Source organism: Triturus cristatus, chromosome 6, assembly GCF_964204655.1.
Source record: "Triturus cristatus chromosome 6, aTriCri1.1, whole genome shotgun sequence".
NCBI classification, from domain to species: Eukaryota; Metazoa; Chordata; class Amphibia; order Caudata; family Salamandridae; genus Triturus; species Triturus cristatus.
The window spans coordinates 671573770-671597592 of NC_140589.1; the positions used below are offsets into that span (position 1 = coordinate 671573770).

The 23823-nt window shown below is 39.1% G+C and overlaps 1 protein-coding gene across 1 annotated transcript in view; it reads right to left on the reverse strand.

Moving 5' to 3' along the window:
• Positions 1-23823, reverse strand: part of PM20D2 (peptidase M20 domain containing 2) — a 141938-nt gene that overhangs the window by 28617 nt on the left and 89498 nt on the right. The window contains exon 6 of the mRNA XM_085611174.1: positions 17469-17576. Within this exon, the coding sequence (XP_085467300.1) occupies positions 17469-17576 (108 nt within the window). The remainder of the gene's footprint in view (positions 1-17468; positions 17577-23823) is intronic.

A 23823-nucleotide genomic window follows, 5' to 3' on the forward strand; every position in this document is an offset into this window, starting at 1 on the left:
CATGAGAAAATATTTTTCTCTCAATCATGATATCCCAGCAGAAGGCTTTTTCACATGGTGAAATCACCTTAGAACATACCACAATTCCTAAAATGAGTATGGTACCATCAACAAATGATTTATAATGTAACTAAAGTCTTAAAACCTTCTATTAACTGCAATGCTTTTTAATGAGGTGCTATCATGTATATTGGTCCCAAGATGGCTGCCAACACTTCTTGGATGAAGTGCTGACAGCCAATCAGATCTCAGGATGAGATGTGTGGTTAGGCTCCGCCCACATATATATATGCTTTTAAATGCTATTTTCTCAGGAAATACTGAACAGATTTACACCAGACCTGCAAAAGGCACTTCCTTGACCTTATGGCTACCTCTCTGCCAAATTTCAAGTAATTCTGTTCAGCCGTTCGGGCTGTAGCTGTGTCTAAAGGTCCTATGGAAAAATGCATGGGGAAAACGCGTTTTGGGACCCCCCTTTTTTCTCGGCCCCTGCTTGACGAATCCCCCCGAGACTTTCAGGGTAGGAGCGGAGCGTAGCGCCCCACCTATTTTGAAAATTTCGCGAGGATTCGTCGACCGGCGCCAAAGTTATTCCAAATAGAATGTTGCGGATTTCCTATGGAAACAGGGTCCTAACTATAACTACCTACTGGCGACCGCCAGTAGGTAATATATATATATATATATATATATTACCTACTGGCGGTCGCCAGTAGGTAGTTATAGTTAGGACCACGTTTCCATAGGAAAACCTCAACATTCTATTTTGAATAACTTTGGCGCCGGTCGACGAATCCTCGCGAATTTCTCAAAATAGGTGGGGCGCTACGCTCCGCTCCTACCCTGAAAGTCTCGGGGGGATCCGTCAAGCAGGGGCTGAGATAAAAGGGGGGTCCCAAAACGCGTTTTTCCCATGCATTTTTCCATAGGACCTTTAGAACGAGCTACAGCCCGAACGGCTGAACAGAATTACTCAAAATTTGGCAGAGAGGTAGTCCCTAGGTCAAGGAAGTGCCTTTTGTAGGTTTGGTGTAAATCTGTTCAGTAGATTCTGAGAAAATAGCCTTTAAATCAATATATATATCTGAGCCCGCTTACGGTACGCTTACCGTACGCTTACGGTAAGCTTACGGTACGCGTACGGTGGCGTGCGCGAGCGCGATTCTGATTGGCTCTTAGATCTTAGTAAACATTCGAATCGGCCGAAACCAGGAAGCGGCGGCCGCCATTTTCTGTGTTTCACTCTGAAAAAAAAAGAGTGAAAACAAGAAAAGGGGGCAATGAGGAGAGTTACAGACCCCCTTACATTTGTGAGGGGGTCAAAGAAGGACTGTAAAGTACAAAACAAACATTTATTGATTTTTAAAAAAAATCACGGGGTACGCGTACGGTAAGCTTACGGTAAGCGTACGGAAGAAACATGGCGTGCGCGAAGGAGATTCTGATTGGCCCATAGATCTTAGTAAACATTCGAATCGGCCGAAACCAGGAAGCGGCGGCCGCCATTTTGTGTGTTTCACTCAGAAAAAAAACAGAGAAAACAAGGAAAGGGGGCAATGAGGAGAGTTACAGACCCCCTAACATTTGTAAGGGGGTCAAAGAAGGACAGAAAAGTACAAAAAAAACATTTATTGATTTTAAAAAAAATCACGGGGTACGCGTACCGTAAGCTTACGGTAAGCGTACGGTAAAAAAAATAAAAATAAATAAATGAAAAGCAGATTTAAGAGTTTAGAAATTAGGGAGCTCTAAAAAGAGCTGTTGTGTTTATGAAGTCATTTTTTTAGTGGTACCTACAAGTAAGTACCGATGCAGAGTCTAAGGTTCAAGAGGAAGACTCTGTTCCCTTCATCATTGAAGTGCACACCATCTCCTCTATAAATGTCTTGCATGTCATAACGCAAGTTGTTGTGGTAAATGGCACCCATACCATAGTCACGGAGGAAAGCAGAAACAGATTTGTTGACGTGCTTTCTTGCTTTGTCAATCTGCGGACAGAAATGATTGGACCAGTTCCATTTTTGCCTTTGGCATATGTTGGAAAACACAAAGGCAGTTTTAGGGAAAAGTGTAAACAGTTGTGCAAAGGTGTCCTTCATAAGCATTTCCAGACCTACCCCAGTCAAAGTGCCTAGGTCATTGCCACCACAGTGCACTATTATGAGGTCAGGGTGTTGGATTTGAATGAAGGATTTCACCAATGGCATCAATTGGTGCCACTTTAACCCTCTCTGACCAATCCATTTAATGTCTACATTTGGCAAAGCAAGGTCTCTCACCATACCTGTTTTCTCTGCAAACTTTTCACTCCAGAAGACATAGCTGTGCCCTACAATCCACACTGTGAACATCTTCAAAGGAGAACTGGATGCACTCAGGAGGTGTCTTTCAGTAGAATGGCAATATGAAAAGAAAGACAGTTTGGAAATGGAGGCATACATATTTTTTTCAAAACAAAAAGAACTGATTGGCTGTTTCATACCATTCTAGAATAAAAACTAGGCTGTATGTGTAAATTAATAGAAGCATGTTTTGTATTGGTACAAAAAAATGTGTAACCAAAGAACAGTACTATGGATTTGCTGTAAGGTTTGAAAAGTCAAGCACTCTTGCTCTGTGGAATTGAAACATTGTGTGTCGAACTTCTGACCTAACTCTACACAGCAGTGTTCCATGAGCTGTTGCTATGGTAGCAGGCAGAAGTCAAGTTGGGGGAAGGGTACTAGGCAGAAGTCAAGTTGGGGGAAGGGTACTTTTGGAAAAGGGTTGGTTTTCAACCAATAGAAATGTGTGATTACATTTGAAAAAAAGGGGGAAGCACTGAGATTTGAAACTTACATGTATATGTGTGGAAAAATAGAGGGAAAGTTTGCCATTATCTGGTTCTGCTGAGAGGAGAGAGGTGAACACAACAGAGATCCTGGCTCTGATAATCTGCTGTTTGAGTGTCACATTTCTTTCACAACTAACTAATTTTAAAGGTGAGTTTACAGTTAGAGAGGGGATGTATGTGGTAACTTAAGAAATGAATAATAGAAATGGGAATTGTTTTTGTTGTAGTTACACATGGTGGTTTCATAATGTGTCAGTCTGTAAAAGTGATTTACACTTGCCCCGAAAAAAAAAAGAGCAGTAAGTGTGCTTTCAAATTGGCAAAGAAATTTCGTTTTGGGACTAATGTGAAAACATGACTCTGTGTGCATAGAAGAATTATAGGCAGAGATTTATTGCGTCTTGCTCTGGTGATTTCATAGTTGCATTAGATGGAAAGGGGGAGCGAATTTTTGGGGGAAGAAGCAGAGTCTTAGCACACACCCATGTGCTTGCCATGTATAGTCATGCACAGTATTTAGAAGCGAGTGGGGTTTTCAGGTTTAAGTCTGTAATGCAAATACATTCAGCATCACTAAGGCTGGTTGCCCTTGCTGGAGTGTAGGCAGTCACAGAGAATACACATGGTGGTGGTCTGAAAAAACAGCTTGGACATGTGCATTTAAATAAATCAAAAAAAGTGGTTTTATAATGTGTCAGTCTGTAAAAGTGATTTCCAATTGTAAAAAGTGATTTTCACTTGGCCCGAAAAAAAAAGAGCAGTAAGTGTGCTTTCAAAATGGCAAAGAAATTTCGTTTTGGGACTAATGTGAAAAAATGACTGTGTGCATAGAGGAATTATAGGCAGAGATTTATTGCGTCTTGCTCTGGTGATTTCACAGTTGCATTAGATGGAAAGGGGGAGCGAATTTTTGGGGGAAGAAGCAGAGTCTTAGCACACACCCATGTGCTTGCCATGTATAGTCATGCACAGTATTTAGAAGCGAGTGGGGTTTTCAGGTTTAAGTCTGTAATGCAAATACATTCAGCATCACTAAGGCTGGTTGCCCTTGCTGGAGTGTAGGCAGTCACCGCGAATACACATGGTGGTGGTCTGAAAAAAACAGCTTGGACAAGTGCAATTAAATAAATTAAAAAAAAAGGTTTCATAATGTGTCAGTCTGTAAAAGTGATTTTCACTTGCCCCGAAAAAAAAAAGAGCAGTAAGTGTGCTTTAAAAATGGCAAAGAAATTTCGTTTTGGGACTAATGTGAAAACATGACTCTGTGTGCATAGAGGAATTATAGGCAGAGATTTATTGCGTCTTGCTCTGGTGATTTCACAGTTGCATTAGATGGAAAGGGGGAGCGAATTTTTGGGGGAAGAAGCAGAGTCTTAGCACACACTCATGTGCTTGCCATGTATAGTCATGCACAGTATTTAGAAGCGAGTGGGGTTTTCAGGTTTAAGTCTGTAATGCAAATACATTCAGCATCACTAAGGCTGGTTGCCCTTGCTGGAGTGTAGGCAGTCACAGAGAATACACATGGTGGTGGTCTGAAAAAACAGCTTGGACATGTGCATTTAAATAAATCAAAAAAAGTGGTTTCATAATGTGTCAGTCTGTAAAAGTGATTTCCAATTGTAAAAAGTGATTTTCACTTGGCCCGAAAAAAAAAGAGCAGTAAGTGTGCTTTCAAAATGGCAAAGAAATTTCGTTTTGGGACTAATGTGAAAACATGACTCTGTGTGCATAGAGGAATTATAGGCAGAGATTTATTGCGTCTTGCTCTGGTGATTTCACAGTTGCATTAGATGGAAAGGGGGGCGAATTTTTGGGGGAAGAAGCAGAGTCTTAGCACACACCCATGTGCTTGCCATGTATAGTCATGCACAGTATTTAGAAGCGAGTGGGGTTTTCAGGTTTAAGTCTGTAATGCAAATACATTCAGCATCACTAAGGCTGGTTGCCCTTGCTGGAGTGTAGGCAGTCACAGAGAATACACATGGTGGTGGTCTGAAAAAACAGCTTGGACATGTGCAATTAAATAAATTAAAAAAAAAGGTTTCATAATGTGTCAGTCTGTAAAAGTGATTTTCACTTGCCCCGAAAAAAAAAAGAGCAGTAAGTGTGCTTTAAAAATGGCAAAGAAATTTCGTTTTGGGACTAATGTGAAAACATGACTCTGTGTGCATAGAGGAATTATAGGCAGAGATTTATTGCGTCTTGCTCTGGTGATTTCATAGTTGCATTAGATGGAAAGGGGGAGCGAATTTTTGGGGGAAGAAGCAGAGTCTTAGCACACACCCATGTGCTTGCCATGTATAGTCATGCACAGTATTTAGAAGCGAGTGGGGTTTTCAGGTTTAAGTCTGTAATGCAAATACATTCAGCATCACTAAGGCTGGTTGCCCTTGCTGGAGTGTAGGCAGTCACAGAGAATACACATGGTGGTGGTCTGAAAAAACAGCTTGGACATGTGCATTTAAATAAATCAAAAAAAGTGGTTTCATAATGTGTCAGTCTGTAAAAGTGATTTCCAATTGTAAAAAGTGATTTTCACTTGGCCCGAAAAAAAAAGAGCAGTAAGTGTGCTTTCAAAATGGCAAAGAAATTTCGTTTTGGGACTAATGTGAAAACATGACTCTGTGTGCATAGAGGAATTATAGGCAGAGATTTATTGCGTCTTGCTCTGGTGATTTCACAGTTGCATTAGATGGAAAGGGGGAGCGAATTTTTGGGGGAAGAAGCAGAGTCTTAGCACACACCCATGTGCTTGCCATGTATAGTCATGCACAGTATTTACAAGCGAGTGGGGTTTTCAGGTTTAAGTCTGTAATGCAAATACATTCAGCATCACTAAGGCTGGTTGCCCTTGCTGGAGTGTAGGCAGTCACCGCGAATACACATGGTGGTGGTCTGAAAAAAACAGCTTGGACAAGTGCAATTAAATAAATTAAAAAAAAAGGTTTCATAATGTGTCAGTCTGTAAAAGTGATTTTCACTTGCCCCGAAAAAAAAAAGAGCAGTAAGTGTGCTTTAAAAATGGCAAAGAAATTTCGTTTTGGGACTAATGTGAAAACATGACTCTGTGTGCATAGAGGAATTATAGGCAGAGATTTATTGCGTCTTGCTCTGGTGATTTCACAGTTGCATTAGATGGAAAGGGGGAGTGAATTTTTGGGGGAAGAAGCAGAGTCTTAGCACACACCCATGTGCTTGCCGTGTATAGTCATGCACAGTATTTAGAAGCGAGTGGGGTTTTCAGGTTTCAGTCTGTAATGCAAATACATTGAGCTTCACTAAGGCTGGTTGCCCTTGCTGGAGTGTAGCACTCTGGACATGGGCTTTTTAAAAAATCTGAAAAGTGGTTTCATAATGTGACAGTTTGTAAAAGAGATTTTCACTTGCCCAAAAAAAAGAGCAGTTTGTGTGCATTCAAATTGGCAAAGAAATTTTGTTTTGTGACTATTGTGAAAAGAAATGTAGTAATATATTTAAATACAATAAAGGATTTTTTTTTAGTTTTTTTCAGGTATTGCTGAAGAACAGTGAACAAAATTTAAGATGCCTACAAAATCTCGAGTTCAAAAAACGCTAAAAAAAAAACTATATTTGAAGACAACTGGAGGACCAAAGTTAGTAGAAGATGCTCATGTTGGGAAAAAGAAAAAATCTTCTGGTAAGCAGAAAAAACAATTTCTTAAAAAAATATTCAAAACAAAGAAAAATGTACAAAATGTCTGTCCTGGGAAGAATGTAACAAAACGAAGAGAACAGCAAAAAATTGAGAATTTAGTTAATGCAAATATACCTTCTGCAACTGAAAAGTTTTACATAAACAGAAAAACAGCGTTTAAAGAGATACGTAGAAAAATGTTTCAGAGAAGAGTTATGTCCAATTTGATAAAGGATGTGAAGAAATATAAGCAAAAGGCAAAATATTACAAGAGAAAAAAAGAAATTGAAGCCATTGCAGCAAAAGCATTAGAATTAAAAAGGAAACTATTCATATTAATTTTGAATAGGATGCGTACATTAGATAAAATGGTTAATGTACTGAAATCACAAAGCAAAAGCAAAAGAGTAGTGAACAGAACAAACTTTTGTAAAGTGTTTTTAGGAAAGTGGATGCATAGTTCAAGTAGTGAACCTTTTTTTAATGAAGAGAGCTATTTTCAAAGTAATAGTTTGCTGCATGCAGTTGACACCAGAGGTCGTTCATACGAAGTAAAAAATGGTTGCATAATGGAGAAGGAGATAATGGTTCCAAGAGATGAGGTACAAGTGATGGCAGATGAGGCAATGGGGAGACGTCCTAAAGCCCCAGTGTACACTTGGAATTGTAGTAGTATTTGCACTGTGCGTCAGGAATCTATTGACAGATTTCGAGAGTTTCTAAGAGAATATAGTAAAAAAAGTGTAAAACAGAAGATTAAGGTGCTTCAAAGTCTGGATCCATGCAGAGTGAGAGAGAATACTGGTTTGCAGGGTCATTCTCTGGCTTGTCTATCTAGAAAAGTGTGCAATAGTGTTTTCCATCATTTTAGGATGCTGGCTGTTCATCATACTGAAATGAGAAAGTTTGTGAGACGGTTGTATTTTGTCAAAAGTCCAGCAATAAAGTTAAATGAATTGAATAGGGCTCTGTTCCGAGGAACGGTATCAGATGTAGAGAAGGTTGTTGATGAAATTCAGTTTTGTTACTTTGGTCCTGAACAAAACAGTGCAGAGAAGGACACAGTAAATGAGGAAGAAGTGGAAGAGAATGTAGAACCTTCTGTAAGTAAGACATTTAATGATCACATAACAAAATTTGCAATAGTCTCTAATGAAAGACCAAATGTTACTTGTATTTGTTGCCGCAGAACTCATTATAGAAAACAAACTAGGAATGTTGATCTCTACAGAAAGAGTGAAAATGAAGATAATTATAAGTGGATGGATTTTGCCACATATATATTTCTTGAAAATTGTTTTGAATTGGGTGAAGATCAGCGTATTTGTAAATACTGTTACAACAAGTTAGAGGAAAATAGAATGCCGACCAGAGCTGTACATAATAATTTAGAATTGGATGCTATTCCTGCTGAACTTTCTGAATTAAATACATATGAGTCTATACTCATTCAATGTGTTCATCCGTTCCAGACCATAGTACGTATGGAGCCCAAAACTGGTAAATTACCTCCTTCAGATTTACTGAGAGGTTTAAAAGGTAGAGTGGTGTATTTGCCCTTGGATTTGAAAAAAAATATGGAAACTATTGATGCGGATACTTTGGAAACTGAACCATTAATTATTCTGGTTAATGGTGTACCTACAAAGAATAAGAAGATTTGGCAGGAGCTGGTAGATGTGCGGAAAGTACAAAGAGCAAATTTGTATTTGAAAAAAAATAACAAATGGTATGAATCAATTTATATAGAAGAAGAAGAAGACGAAGATTTTCAAGAAGACACAGAAACACCAACTGGACAAATTGAAAAAGTGGACAAGACAAAGGAAGAAGAAATGTATGAACATTTTAGCATACATCCTCTTCATTCGAAAGAAGTTATGGGAGACAATATTGATCTCTTTCAGATGAAGAAAGCAAAAGGAACTCCCGTGAGTGTATGGGAGGAGAGCTTGGAAGCTCGATGTTTTCCCCAGCTGTTTCCTACGGGAAAAGGAGGACGATACGATGAACGTCCAGAACAGATTCCAGCTTCAGAGTATCGGACTACAAGACTATATGCTGAAGATCCCAGATTTCGACAAAATATTCCTTATTTGTTCCATCTTTTATTTGAAAGCGACTTGTCTGCACTGTCTTATGCAGTAAATCACATTTTAAAAAGTGGAGTACATTTACAAAATGTGTCTGCTAAGGATTTTATGGAGAAAGTGCAGCACCGAGATGATCATTTGGAAACACAACTGATCAATCTGATGGCTTGTCAGCGTGGGACAAATGAATATTGGTACCGACGCCATGGTGAACTAAAATGCATGTTACGCAATTTAGGAACACCAACATGGTTCCTTACCCTAAGCTGTGCCGAGTACGCTTGGGATGATTTACTGGATTTTCTACGAGAGGCCAATTCAAACATTAAAAACATCGAATACAAGACAGCAGGAGAACTGTGCTCATTGGATCCGGTTAATGTTTGCAGATATTTCAATCATAGATTTGAGGCTATGATGTCCTTCATCTGCAATAAAAAAAATCCACCCCTTGGAGAAGTAGTGGATTTCTTTTGGAGAAAAGAGTACCAGGCAAGAGGTGCTCCTCATATTCATATGCTGTTGTGGATCAAGGATGCCCCAAAGTTTGGAACAGATACTGATGAAGCAGTGTTATCTTACATTGAAGAATATGCAACATGTGGTATACCAAAAAGCACAGAAGAGAACAAGTTAAAGGAGCAAGTTTTACGTTTCCAAAGTCATCGGTGTGGAAAATACTGTCGACGGAAATACAAGAGCAAAGAAAAATACTACACTAAATGTCGATTTGGATTTCCTAGACCTGTTCTTTCAAATGGAAGAGTAAACAGTTTTATGTCAGCTGTGAGACATACTATCACAAGAAAATCACCTAAGAATACCTACAACCTTAAAAGAAAAGAAGAATCAAAAAATATAAATGACTACAACCCAGTCATTTTATCCATGTGGAACGCTAACATGGATATACAGTATGTAGCTGACAATTCCATTGCTGTTGCACGATATGTAACGTCTTACATTACGAAATCAGAAAAAACAGAATTGAAGGAAATGTGGGAAGAGATTTCTCATGAGAAGACTGTTAGTAAGAAGCTGTACAGTTTCAGTTTGAAGATGTTATCGCATCGAGAAATTGGATCCTACGAATGTTCAGATAGGTTATCTTCTGCAAGTCTCTACTCAAAGTCAAGAAGAATAATTTGGGCAAGTTTAGGCCTTGCAGCAATGAGAAATCGGGTACTGAAATCTGTTGGAGAAATTGAATATTTGGCCGAGAATGACCCAGAAAGTACAGATATATTGAAAACAAACATGTTGGACACATATTATCCCAAGAGAAGTCATCATCTGGAGAACATGTGTCTCTATGAAGTGTTGCAGAACTACATTTATTCACGGAAAGCTGCAGAAGACATTAATAATGGAAAATATAAAGTTGTTGGTGAAGAAGGATGTTTGGTGAAGCAAACCAAAGGAAGTTTGATAAATCACCGGAAGCTGAGTTGCGACACTACCGACAAGAAAGAATTTTACTACTTGGCTCTTTTACAGTTGTTTAAACCATGGCGTACAGAGGATGAACTACTGGGAGAATTTCAAAGCTATGAGGATTCATTTAATGCTTGCAAAGACAGCATACAATGCAATACATTCACTACTTATCTGCAAATGTTAAATGAAGAAATTGAACAGGAAACTACAATTGCAGCAGAAATAGCTAGAGACAGTTCTCAGGACAGCCAAAGTTCAGGAACACACAGTCAAGATCCCCTAGGACAACCAATCGTTGAAAATGAAGCATCAATAGCCATGAATGAAGTGGAAACAGCTATGAATCAAGCTCAAGAAGAATTTATAGACTTAGAAAATTTGGAAAGACAACTGAATCAAGAGCAGCAACAAATTTATGAAGAGATCAAAAACAAAATTGATCACGGATTTCTACATGTAAAAAAAGAGTGCTCATGCACATCATTTCATCCAATCAGGATGTATGTAAGCGGACAAGCTGGCACTGGAAAAAGTTTCCTAATTAAAGTCATCAGAAGCTACCTAAAGCAAAAAACGGATTCTACGTTGTCTTGTGTGGTTACTGCTCCAACTGGGTTAGCAGCATATAACATAAAAGGAATCACCTTACATCGTTTGCTAATGTTACCAGTGGAGCATGAGAACAAAATACAATTCAACAAGCTAACTGGAGAAGCATCCTTGGAAGTTTCACGAGTATTGAAGAAGATGCAAGTTCTCATTATTGATGAGGTGAGCATGGTATCAAACTTAATGCTTGCCTTTGTGCATTTAAGAATGCAGCAAATTTTGAAGACAGACTATGACGTGTTATTTGGTGGAAAACACGTCATAGTTTTTGGAGATCTTTTGCAACTTACTCCAGTTAAAGGACAACCAGTGTTTAATACTGTGACACATGAAGACACGAAGAAGTCATTGGGAAGCATCGGTAATACAAATATTTGGTCCTTCTTTGAGTACAAGGAACTTACAACTAATATGAGGCAAGCAAACGATGAAGAATATGGAAGTATTCTGAAAGATATCAGGATTGGACTACTCACAGAAGCTGGCAAAAAAGCATTACAGACTCGGCTGCTACATAATTTATTTCCAAAGGAAGAAATAGTTGCAGAGAAGATATACAAGAACATTGCAGAAAACAAAAGTGTCATCTGCTTAATGCCTACTCTACGTGAATGCTCAATATTCAATGAGGAGCTTTTGAAATTGGAAAAGGAAGAGATCAGGAAATTGGAAGCAGTGGACAAAATTGAGGATGGAAGAATTACTGTCACAGTAACAGGCAAACTGAAAAATAAATTGGACTCACTAGAGAAGAACATCTCCAAAACAGCTGGATTAGAAAAAAATCTATATGTTTGCATGAACTGTAGAGTGTTTTTAAGGAGAAATTTGGATGTTGAGAAAGGTTTAGTTAATGGAGCGATGGGAAGAGTTGTGGGTTTTATTAATTATCAGAAAAAAGAAGGAATTGAATGTTTAAAAATAAAATTTGATCAGATAGATGAAGTTAAAGATATTTGTCGTTGTACAGTTCGTTTTATGCTTGTGAAAGACTTATATGTACGTAGGAAGCAGTTTCCGTTTTCTCTAGCATATGCTGTAACTATTCACAAGTCTCAAGGATTGACTGTAGATTGTGCATTTGTGAACATTGGTTCAACTGTGTTCAAAGAAGGTATGGCATATGTTGCTTTGTCACGAGTCAAAACATTATCAGGTTTATTCATGATAGACTTTGAAGAATCAAAAGTTAGTGCTGATACAAATTGTGTAAAGGAGTATAATAGATTAAGAAGAAGCTATGCTCCTCATTTAGGTCAGTATCCTGTGTTGGAGAAACGTGTAGTTTCTCGTAAAAGAAAAAATGAGAATATCTGTAGTGAAGATGTAGAGAAGAGGAAAAAAAAGAGGAGTGATGTAATTGCAAGCAAAAAGAAAAAGGAAAATGAAGAACAGGTTGTAGGATGTCATTTTGAAAATAGCTCTGGTGTCAACTGCTACGCAAATGTAGTGCTGAATGTTGCATTTTATCTGGAAAGTTTGCAAGAGCAGATAATAGTAAATCAGGGAAAAAGATTCTGTTCAGAGCTGAGTCTCCTTTTTCAAAAGTTGAGTAAAGATAAAACTCAAATAGAAAGTGCTACTGACATTAGAAAACTTTTAGATGTATGTTCAGGACGAACACAGTTTTCTCAAAATGAACAGCAAGATGCACATGAATTTTTGATGTATTTTCTTCAGGTAGTGGAAGAAGAAGGAGTTCCCATTGACATTTTTTTTGGTCTCTCTTATAAATGGGAACATAGTTGTGATAATTGTTATAATATATGTGGCTCTATTGTTGATAATGAAAGGTTTATTTATTTGACATTGCCAGAGAGTAAAACAGTCACTTTTGCAAAATTAGTTAAAGATGCTAATCATAGCATGAAATGTGGTGAGTGTAATTCTGACATGTTTTCAACATTAATTTTAAAGGAATACGGACAGTATGTAATTTTAATGATGCAACGATGTAGAGCTGATGGTTCAAAATTGGATACTTTAATAAAGAAGTTTACAGGACAGCAATTATCAATTTCAGGAAAAACTTTTGTAACTGTTGCAATAATTTTCCATGATGGACCTACTGTTACTTCTGGACATTACACAGTTTATCTAAAATGTGAAAAAGGCTGGACACTGTGTAATGATTCCCAATTGATTTTCAAACAACGTTTGCCTTTTGATTTAGCAAATTCCTATCTAATCTTCCTGAAACCTAAATTTTAGAGAGACTTGGCAAGATCTGGACAAAATAATTTTACCATTTTACTGGATTACCATTGCAATTTTGTAAAAAAAAGATTTTTAAAATTATCATTTGGCCTAATGGAAAGATAACCAATTGTAATGTGGACTTTTTTAATTTTTATTGCAATTTTGAAAAACCAATAATTTAGAGATTATCGGTAACTTCTGCACATTTTAAATTTTGGAATGTTATTGGACTGCCATTGGAAATTTTTTCAAAAATGATTTAAAAAATTACTATTTGGCCATGTGGAAAAGTAACCAATTCTATTGTGGACTAAATAAATTATTCAAAAAATTTTCGTGAACCAAAATGTTACAGAGAATCGGTGAGATCTGGACAAATTAAACTTTAGAATTTTATTGGATTTCCGTAGGAAATTTATTCCAAAAAAAAAATTAAAATTACTATTTGGCCTAAAGGAAATGAAATCAGATGTATTTTGGAGTTATTTGAGATATAATATTGTGATTATAGTTCTGAAACAAACATATCAGACGGTATTTTAAAGAAATAAGTATTGGTATTAGATGATATTTTTTTACAATATTATGCATTTCTATAATGTTAAGTTTAATTAAAAAAAGAATCAGGGCTTTTTTAATACAATCTTTGTGATTGGTATTTTTTTTTGCCCGCTGTAAAATGATGAATGCAATTGCTTTCACAATTTATAGTGAAATGCAATATATTCTGAAAACAGCAAAAATAAGGCAAAAAGATTTTTGGGTAAAAAATGTAAATATGTGTACTGTATTATAAAATGTTTAAAAAATATTAATACTTTTTTCTTTTCTTCCAGATAGATATAGAAAATTTTCGAAAACTACAAACATTTTTAAAACTATTTTTTAAAAAAAGAAATGAATAAATATTTTTTCAGTGAGTATGGTAAGTCAATAATAATAATTGTAGTCTCTCAAGGACAATGTAATGTGATAAATGATTTTTAGTGTTTTTTTTAAAAAATAAAAAAAAAGTACGCGCACCGTACGCGTACGGTAAAAAAAAATAAAAAAAAGTTTTTAAAAACATATGTAAAAAAAAGATGAAAGATAAGGTTGGCTCTTAAAAGAACCGTTGTGTTCATGCAGGGACAGAGGAAAGGAAGCATGGGAAAATTATTCAAAGCGACAAATGTGCTGATCTATTTTGTTGTTCACTAGGGAAACACTGGTCTCCCTATGGCAAATTAGATCTTTACAAATGTGCAATGAATATCAACCTTCCGAAATCGAGGGTTCATTTCCAGAGGGCCAGCAAAAGGAGATTCTCCCCCCACAGATGAAGGGCTCACCTGACCTGCAGAAGAAGGAGTAAGCCCTGCAGGTGATGGTCCAGGCTGAGCTGCTGTGGATGTACTGGCTCGTCTTTCTGAAGAGTTACCTCCAAAAATATGACCATGTGTCCTTCTGTGTACATCCTGGAGGTGTCTCTTCATGGTGTGATTCCCAAAGGAATACTTCCTGTTAGGATTACCTCTAGAAAGTACACGCTGACACAGCTTGCAAGTAACTAAGGGTGCATTCACCTTTTGCTGGCCTTCTGGAAAAGTAAAATAATCCCAAACATAAGAAGGCTTTTGTTTCCTCGATCTCTGCCTCAAGACAGTGCTGCTAGTGCTAGCCTCACTCTCAGAAGAGCTCTGCTGTTCTGCCATCGTATCCCAAAGACAAACCAGCTCCTTCTCCCAAGGGATCACAAGCAGAAATGAGGGGAATGGGTGTGGTGTAGGAGAGTTCTAGAACTGAAAGTAGTTTCAACCAATCAAAAGTTGTGTTTCAAGATCACATGACCTACCGTACGCTTACGGTACGCTTACGGCAAAAAGTACGCGTGCGCGTAAAAAAGACACGCGCTTGCGCGCATGCGCATAACAGTCACTCCCCGGCACTTCCGCGTAACGTGCGCGTGTGGCGTAAGCGCGCACGCGTCCCACGCGCAGTACGCGCGGCTACGCAAAGTGCGTAACTATACGCAAGCAGCGTAGATAGATTACGGACGTTGCGTAAACCGTACGCTTACCGTGAGCTTACGGTACGCGTACTAAAAAGAAATTAAAAAAAAAAAAAAGAACTGGAAATAAATTTTACATGTTTATTTTAAAAAATATAGTAAAAAAAAATATTTAAGGATTTTAAAAATTAAAGCATAGTCTTTATAAAAGGTAAGAAAATTAAATTAAAAATATGTTTGAAAAAATTGAAGAATAAAAAAAAAATTAGCATTTAAAAAACCTTGCAAATTCACTGAAAAAACCATGGGTTTCACACACGTTATAGTTAGGAATTAGCATTTAAAAAACCTTTGAAATTCAGTGAAAAAACCATAGGTTTCACACACGTTATAGTTAGGAATTAGCATTTAAAAAACCTTAGAAATTCAGTGAAAAAACCATAGGTTTCACACATGTTATAGTTAGCTGGACATTTTACTCGTAAAAAACCAATGAAATTGCCCCGTTATAGTTAGTTCAGCTAACTATAACTCGCACGCCCGCAATGCACTGCTGATGACGTCACATATTACATCACTCATGACATGGTCAGTGACATCACTCATGACATCACTGATGACATCTCAAATGACATCACTGATGACATCATCCTTGTGATAGAGTGGCAGACCTCCTCTTCCCCTAATATAACCTTTGACACACACATTCAAAAATAGAAACTACAATGTTCAAAACAATGGACATACCAATACCAGTTAAAACAACCTTTTCAGTAATTCTAAGATCCACATACACATCCACTCATTCACCAACAGTCCAATTCAGTCACTCATACATGTACTCACTCATCATATGTACTCATACACCTATACATCCTGTTACACAATGCCACTCATCCATAGAGTTACTCACACACATAGTCACTCATGCTAACAAAGAATCAAACATACATTTACTTGCATATACAGTTATACACACACCACCACACTTACTTCTACGGAAACTTACACATACTTAGTCTTTTAAACAATCACTTATAGAAACACATACTTATTCATACAGGAACTCTTTCAATCTCTCACTCTCACATATACTCACATATATACACCAATAGTCACATATACTAGTTTAAAACATATGTAGTTACTCATATAGACAATATTGAGACAGTCATTCACTCACTAACACACCCATACACACACTCATCCACCCATACAGTCCTGCACACATGCTGTGTTCAACCCATACAAACAGTGAGTCACTCATTCATGCACCTATGCACTACGTAATACCCCCCACCGAACCATGCAGACACTCAGACTGATACTCAAAAAACCAACTAATAACCTATATAGACACCCATGTAGCTACTCACCAACCCATGCAGCCACTTATACACAAAGTGAGAGACTGATACAGATATTTACATATTTAAACATTACTCACTAAGCCATGTATTCACTATGATACACTTAATCAGTCAGTTACACAATCAATTTTTCAAAAACAAATCATCCATTTAGACACTTATATACCCATTTATTCTTCCATCGACCTTGAGATATACATATATAAAACATATTTAATTTTCAGAAAAACACACATTCACTGGATGATGTCATCAGTGATGTCATCAGTGATGTCATTTGAGATGTCATCAGTGATGTCATGAGTGATGTCACTGACCATGTCATGAGTGATGTAATATGTGACGTCATCAGCAGTGCATTGCGGGCGTGCGAGTTATAGTTAGCTGAACTAACTATAACGGGGCAATTTCATTGGTTTTTTACGAGTAAAATGTCCAGCTAACTATAACATGTGTGAAACCTATGGTTTTTTCACTGAATATATATATATATATATATCTTTTTGGGGGATATTTTATTTATTTTTACTTGTCTTAGCCCTGCTTGAAGACCCACTACCCTTAAAAATCCCTTACCCATTCCTCAAACTCTACTAATATCGCTTTACTACCCTGTACATTTACCCATCCCTGAACACTAAAGCCCTTTACTGTCCTGTACCTTATCCAATACTGAACCCAAAAAAACCCTCGCAGCCCCTAACCCATCCCTGAATCCTAAAAAGCCTTACAAACCTAAACCCTTACCCACCCCTGAACCCATGAGCTCCTGACACTCATTTCTCATTAATTCCCTTATTGAAATGTAATTTGAAAAGCACCTGTGTGGTGAAGTCCTGCATTGTAAAGTGTCAGAAAATGGCACGCATGGTACTTACCTGCATGGTAATGGTTGCATTGCAACGTGTAACACCAGTTTTGTAATGATTTTATACCATCCTGACCATGGGCCAGACTATTCAGAGTTTAGGACTATAAGGAGGAGGACATGGAAGAGAATCTTGTTTACTAGATTTAGCAACTTATACATCTGATTTTAAAAATGCCACATATAAAGTGTTTTGTTCACGATAATGTTCTGTGTATTGCTTCCAAGACTACTTTCTATCAGGGTTTTACCCCTCAATTAGAAATGCCATGGAATTCAAACTGTAAAGGTCTGCCAGGTCAATGTATTTTTCTGTTTGCAGCTGTGCATGGCAAACGATATATACACTTAGACATCACTTGTGCTAACGCAAAGGGCAAACCACGCTCAAGATAATTTATTACCTACCTGTGGCTTCTGTGTATTGTTCTGTATGGTTCAGGGCATCAGTCCCTATATAAAAATACGGATGGATTCCTGGAACTACAAACGTAACGTTTCCAAAATCCGTGGAACCTGAAAAAGAAAAAAAAAGTTCTCAAAGGTCATGCCTGTTGAAACACATCCTACAAGATCTGGTTAAAAGACGAGGTGTTGTGAAATTAGTTAGAATTGTTTATATTGCTTAGTAATCACCTGAAAGAAGGTTCACTGTATTTTAATGACTGTATTGCCCTTGGCAAATAGTCATAAATTTATGAAATATAAACATTACACCTGTTACTTTATAATGAAAAGTATCTCATTCTAAGACTCTGAGGTCAGTAGGCCCTGCAGAGCAGAAGGAGGCCCAGACCAACCGTGGGTTTTAAAGTCTAATCTATCATTCACAGTGCTTCGCCAGAATTGCCAATTCTGTAAAAACTAACTTAAAAATGTGCTTTTAAAAGTAATATTATTATAGGAAAAAGGAAGAATCGTGACAACTTGGCCATGTTCCCGAATAAGGACTTTTACCAACCAAACCATATTCAATCCAAAATGAGCATAATTTGCAGTACAACAAAGAACTGCAGATTAATAATGAAACAAAAGCAAATAGAATAAATGAATTAAAGCAAACAACTGTGTCCCTACTTTATTGATAGGGTCTGTAGTACCCCATCAATGATAACTGCTGGTGCTATTAGTACTAATATCTTCAGTATTACTAATAGCATGCTGTACACGTATATACCATTGCAAATAAGAGCAATACTACTATTATTACTCCTGTTGCTAGAAGGATCAGGCATCTTAACGTGCATTAAGTGTAATCTTTAAACATAAGGAGACTTGAGATGGCTCCGTTACCCACACCAAGGAATATAAGCGATGAATTGAAGGTGGGGCAATTTTATGAGTAGTTTTAAAAAAAATGTTATTTAGGACAAACTTGACCCGAAGGTATTGGAGCGCTTTACATGAGCATCAGTTATGTTACACAAGTATACATTCATTTCTTGGCAGGCACGGGGAGATTAAGAGGGTTGTCCAGAATCACAGGATGTTGAGCCGACGCCAAAGACTCCAAACTGGTTCCCCAGTTCCAAAGTCTGCAGCTCTGACAATTACGCCAATTCCTCTCCCTCATGTGTGTTTCTGACATTCATGATATTATTAATTAAAGGTCTGAAATGAACCAAGAATCCCATGTTCCCTCGTTGCAGCGCTAGGGCTTCCTCTCACTCCGTCCTCTTTCCCCCTTTGGAGTTGTGCGAGTCTTCTGCTACAGGAGGGGGTTTGGTGACAGCACATAGTTTCTTTGGGTATGGTGGTCCTTAGAAAGAAGAAGGTACTGGTTCCTGAAGATAAATGTCGTACGCTGAGGACACCTTTAGGGTAGAGTTGGGTGTCGTCAGCATAGTTGAGCTAATAGATCCCAGACTTTTTTTAGAAGGTTTCCCAGCGGTTCCATGTAAAGATTGACGAGGGTGGGTGCGAGTATCGAGCTTTGAGGGACACCTTGATCTACAGCCTTTGATGTAGCGAGACAGTTTGCTATTTTAATCATCTGAGATCTGCCCAAAAGGTATGATACAAACCATTTGAACACAGTACCTTCAAATCCCATTTTTTGTTTTAGTGTGTTTAGAAGAGTGTTATGGTTTACAGTGTCAAAGGCTGCAGCTACGTCTAGAGGGATCAGGAGACAGGAGTTGTCTGAGTCGAATACTCGCAGGGCATCATCGAGAACTTGTAGCATTGCTGTCTCAGCGCTGCAGCCTTGATTGAAGCCAGTCACTGAAAGCGTTTGAGTAATTCGGCTTGTTCTGCCAGTCAAATCCAGTGGCCAAGTATGAATTTATATAAGCTGCTTTTCATAAGACACTTTCAGTGGAAAGATGGTTGAAAACCCCTCTCCGAAATCATGGGCGTAGGAAGTGTGGGGGACGCGGGGGATATATCCCCCCCAGATTTTGGAGTGGGGGGGACACGGGGGACGTGGGGGGGACGAGGGGACAAAGGAATTTTCCCTCTCCCTTCTGATATCGCAGGGCCATTAGCACGCGAAAGTGCTACCTAATGGCCCTGCAATTGACCTGCCTGGAGTCAGAGGCCACCCGCCGTCTGCCTTTTGTTATGCTGCAGGAAGGCTCCGCCGTTCTGGGAAGGGCAGAGAACGGAGAAAAAATAAACGCTGTCTCTTTTCCTTCATGGCAAGGACCGTGTCCACTACTCCTGATCTGCCTCCGGCGGCTGCCCTCCTCTCTTTATTCCTCCATCTCTTTCAGTCTCTGTCTCGCTCCTGCTTACGTGCTGATTTCAAGAGGCAGCTCTTAAGGTACTCTCTCTTGCCTCTCCTTTTCTTTATTTGTTCCCCTGTGAAATTGATCCAAAAAAGGCCGAACACTTTGGCTGTAAATGTCCTCATTTTCTGACCGTTTTCTATTGAAAAGCAAAACCTCGGAATGGAGAGAAAAAATAGTTAAATACCTAAATAAAGCAATACAGAGTGGACAGCAGACAGGCCAGACTGTTATTTACACCCACACACATTAGCGCCACTTTACAGAGTTTGCCAGTGAAAGCGCTACTTTCTTTTTATCTTCTTTCTTTGAACAACATTGTTTTCCCAGGGTGGGGAAGTGCGCCATTCCTAAAGGGACTGCAATACCTGGTTGATGGGTAGAGTGGAAACGTTTAATATGATCGTTTTCAACTTTTTAATTATTTTAGCTTATAAAATGCGGCTCTGTGTTTGGGGATGTGGTCTTTTTTAAACCAAACTGCATACATTTTGAAAGGATATAAGCAATGGACATTGATAGGGGTCCCTTCCTGGTCCTGTAGCCATGTCTTGAACTTTTCAGGCAAAATCACTTACTGATTTCTGAATAATGAGTTTAAAACCGTTAAGGTAACCATGTTTTTTTCTGATTACAGTTCACGTTTTGCTTATTCTTGCATTCCCTATGAGTGTTTGCTTTTTCCAGGGTGTTATTCATTTTTTTTTCAGGCAGCATTTTACTGTTGTCTAGTGTATAATTTGAATTTAGTCGCAGCACAATTGAGTTGTGCTGAAGGCAGTGCGAGTTTCTCTCAGTGGGAAAGTATGGTGTTCAGTGTGGGAGAGAATGTGGCACTCTGGCCAGAGCTGCTGAATTTGGAACTGGAGAACCATGTTCAGACCTTCATGACCAGTTCACCAGACCACACTCCTGACAGAGCTTATTCCGATGCTACACCTTAGAAGGCCCGATAGACCTTAGAAGCCCAGGTGTCTTAGCACCCGCAGGTGGACCTGTCCACCACAATCCATACTGCAGTTCACTTCCAGTCTTACGGGCAGGCATATGAAGAAGCACATCCTAGATCGACAGTGAATCTGTCACTGAGGTCACAAGACCCTTGAGGCCAGTCCACCTCACCCATTGGTACCTCCATTGGCCTTTTTCCAGCACTAGCAGTGCAACTTGCCAGGGGTTGGCAATGTAGGATTTGCATGCACACCAAACTTAGGGGGTGATTATAATGGCAGTGGGACCGCCACGTCACCCCGTCGGTGGCGGTCCCACCGCCATTGGTGACTGCATCACAGCCCGCCATATTGCAATGGCGGGTGGTTACCTGGCGGTCGGAAAGACCAACCACCACGCACCCGACGGGCTTCTTGAGCCCGCCGGTGTGGTGGAGGGGCTCGTGGTTCCTACAATGCTGGTGGTGCCTACCATGCACCGCAGCAGGGATTACGATGTCCCTTACCCGCCAGCTTATCAATAGCGGTTCACCTGCCATGGAAATGCTGGCGAAAGGGACATTGGGGGCCCGTAGCAGGCCCCTTTACCCCTGGCCCTCAGACATGGGTCCTGGGGGGCATCTATGATGCCCCACAACATATCACTGCACCATGTGGCAGGCACCGATATATTTAACATGTTCCTTTTTTTTTTTTACTTTGCGGCAGATGATGCAGCCAGCAGCACCTGCTGCAACGTAAAAGATAAGCACTGTGAACACCGTAGTGGCAGTCGCATTGTAATGCCTATCGTGGGGCCTCCACCTTGAAGGCCAGCGGTCCCATTACCCGATTCGATGGCGGTGGTACTGAAGTCCGCCTGCCATCGTAGTCAGCCCCTAAGTTTGCATTTTATGAATATGATTCAGCGGGAAATAAATTGATGTTTGCAATTTATTTGACTTTGGTTGGCCTCTTATCTATGAGATTTCCCTGTTGAATGTGCTTTACATTATACATTTTTGGTTGTATGAATTGATTGCATACTACACTCTCCTACAGGTATTAATTTGAGTGTCATTAGGAGTGTCTGGGAGTGGGACCAATTGTTTTCTTAGGAATTGCTTTCTTTACTAACCTTTCCAAAGCGCCCTAAACTTCACAGCAACACAAGTCACATTTCTTTTAGTAATTTGGGATCGGTTTGAGCTACAAAATTGTTTTGGAGGAAATCGTTAGATTATGCAGCAGATGATGTATTATGTGGCAAATATGATACAGCCATAGTTAAGTGGAAAACATTTTTCCACTTAATTTTGCCCCAACATTGTAGTTGATGAATTTGTAAGTTCCCCAAACCCTAAAGTCGAGTTTGGGCACAATTTGCATTTTAAAAGCAGCCCTATAACACAGGGCTACTTTTAAACTGACCTCAGGCTTCAGCAGTGCACACATGCAAGCGCAGAGAGGGCTGCTGGCCTCTAAACTGCCATGCCTTATTATATTCTAGGGACTTAAAAGTAGTTCTAATCCCCCTGCCCTATTATGTACTAGGGCCTTATAGGAGAGGTCATGCCAATCATAGGGGTACCTTAACCCATAGTGCACCCTAGTGTATGTAGGTGTTTTCACTGTATTTTTAAGTGCCTCTTTCAGAATAGCACTGGCTGTTTAGGCAGAGGCCAGGGTCAGTCAGTCAGGTACCACCAGTACCAGTCAGCAAAAAGTTGGGGAGTGCGGAGGGCGGCTTTGCAACACTAGAGAAACACAAACTCAGAATGTAAAACATAACACCATGGTTGGAGGTTCTCTTCAATAATCAGAATTGATTTCTATCCTAATGAACCCATTTTCCAACATTAGGATAGGGAAAGACTGGGGAAAAATCATAACGTTCTAATCTATACATTGAAGTTTTTATGCAGCTCTTTGATGACGGTTAATAGCTCACTGTTCAATGTTAGGATTTTAACTTATAAACTTCAAATACCAAAAGAATATCTCAGACAAAAGCAGTAACTCACTGACCTATTGAATTAAAACTTTCACTAGACAAGCCCTCGATCTCTCTCAAAAAAAGAACATTAATCACCAAAGTTATCTTCACATTTTTATTGTTGCCTGAAAATTGCTGGAGACCAGGAATGCAGCAGCAGGTACTTTTCAAACCCTAATGCACTTGCAAACACGACGCCCCCACCCTAAGTCAGCGGCCTTTGTTTGCTTTGTGCATTAAGATGCAAGATTCATGTATATGTTTTTTTAAACATTTGGTCTCATTACTATATGAATGTAAATAACAATAAAGCATACATGCAAACTGTGACTACATGCCTGCTTTTCTTAATATTTCACTTCGAAAGTATGCGATTGTATTTGTTTAACGGGCGGTGATTTGTATAGGGTCACTGGAAAGTGCACAAGGTTGTCCCTGTCCCCCCCCAGAATTTTAGTGTCTCCTACGCCCCTGTCCGAAATATAAATGTAGGATGGTCTGCATATCCACTAACATCGTACACGTCTTAAAATTCGCAAGTCGCACTACTGTTTTTCTAAAGAACCACTAGATGTCGCTACAGTACAACATTGCAAGCACATCGGTTTGTTGTGACAAAATAAAATGGTTTCAAATGTCTGAAACTTGATAGTTTGTTTTCAAGGCCACTCCAGCATTGTAAAGGTTATAGGATGCGAGGTTTTATGTACCAGTATTGCTCACACCCGTCTAAAGAAGGCGGAATACATGTAATGGAGGAGCCACCGCGAGATGATAAAGCGCATGCCACGTGCTATGTGGGTTCAGCCAATATAACAGCAGCAGCGTCCATATCCCGCGCGCTCACACCTTTCTAAAGCTCACGGCGTCCCTCGGATAGCACAGCGAGGTGTCCACAGGCACCAGGATAAATGAGATGCACTTACCAGGAACAGGAGGACAAGGTCTACAATACCATGCAGACACAGCAAATGCCAAAGGGCCTACACAATACACGCCACGGATAATAGTTTGGCGCATGAAACCCCTTTCAAGGAATTAAGCACGGAGACAGGAAGCACACCGAGGTGTCAAACTTAACAAAAGATGTCCCCCAATAGAGATGGGGC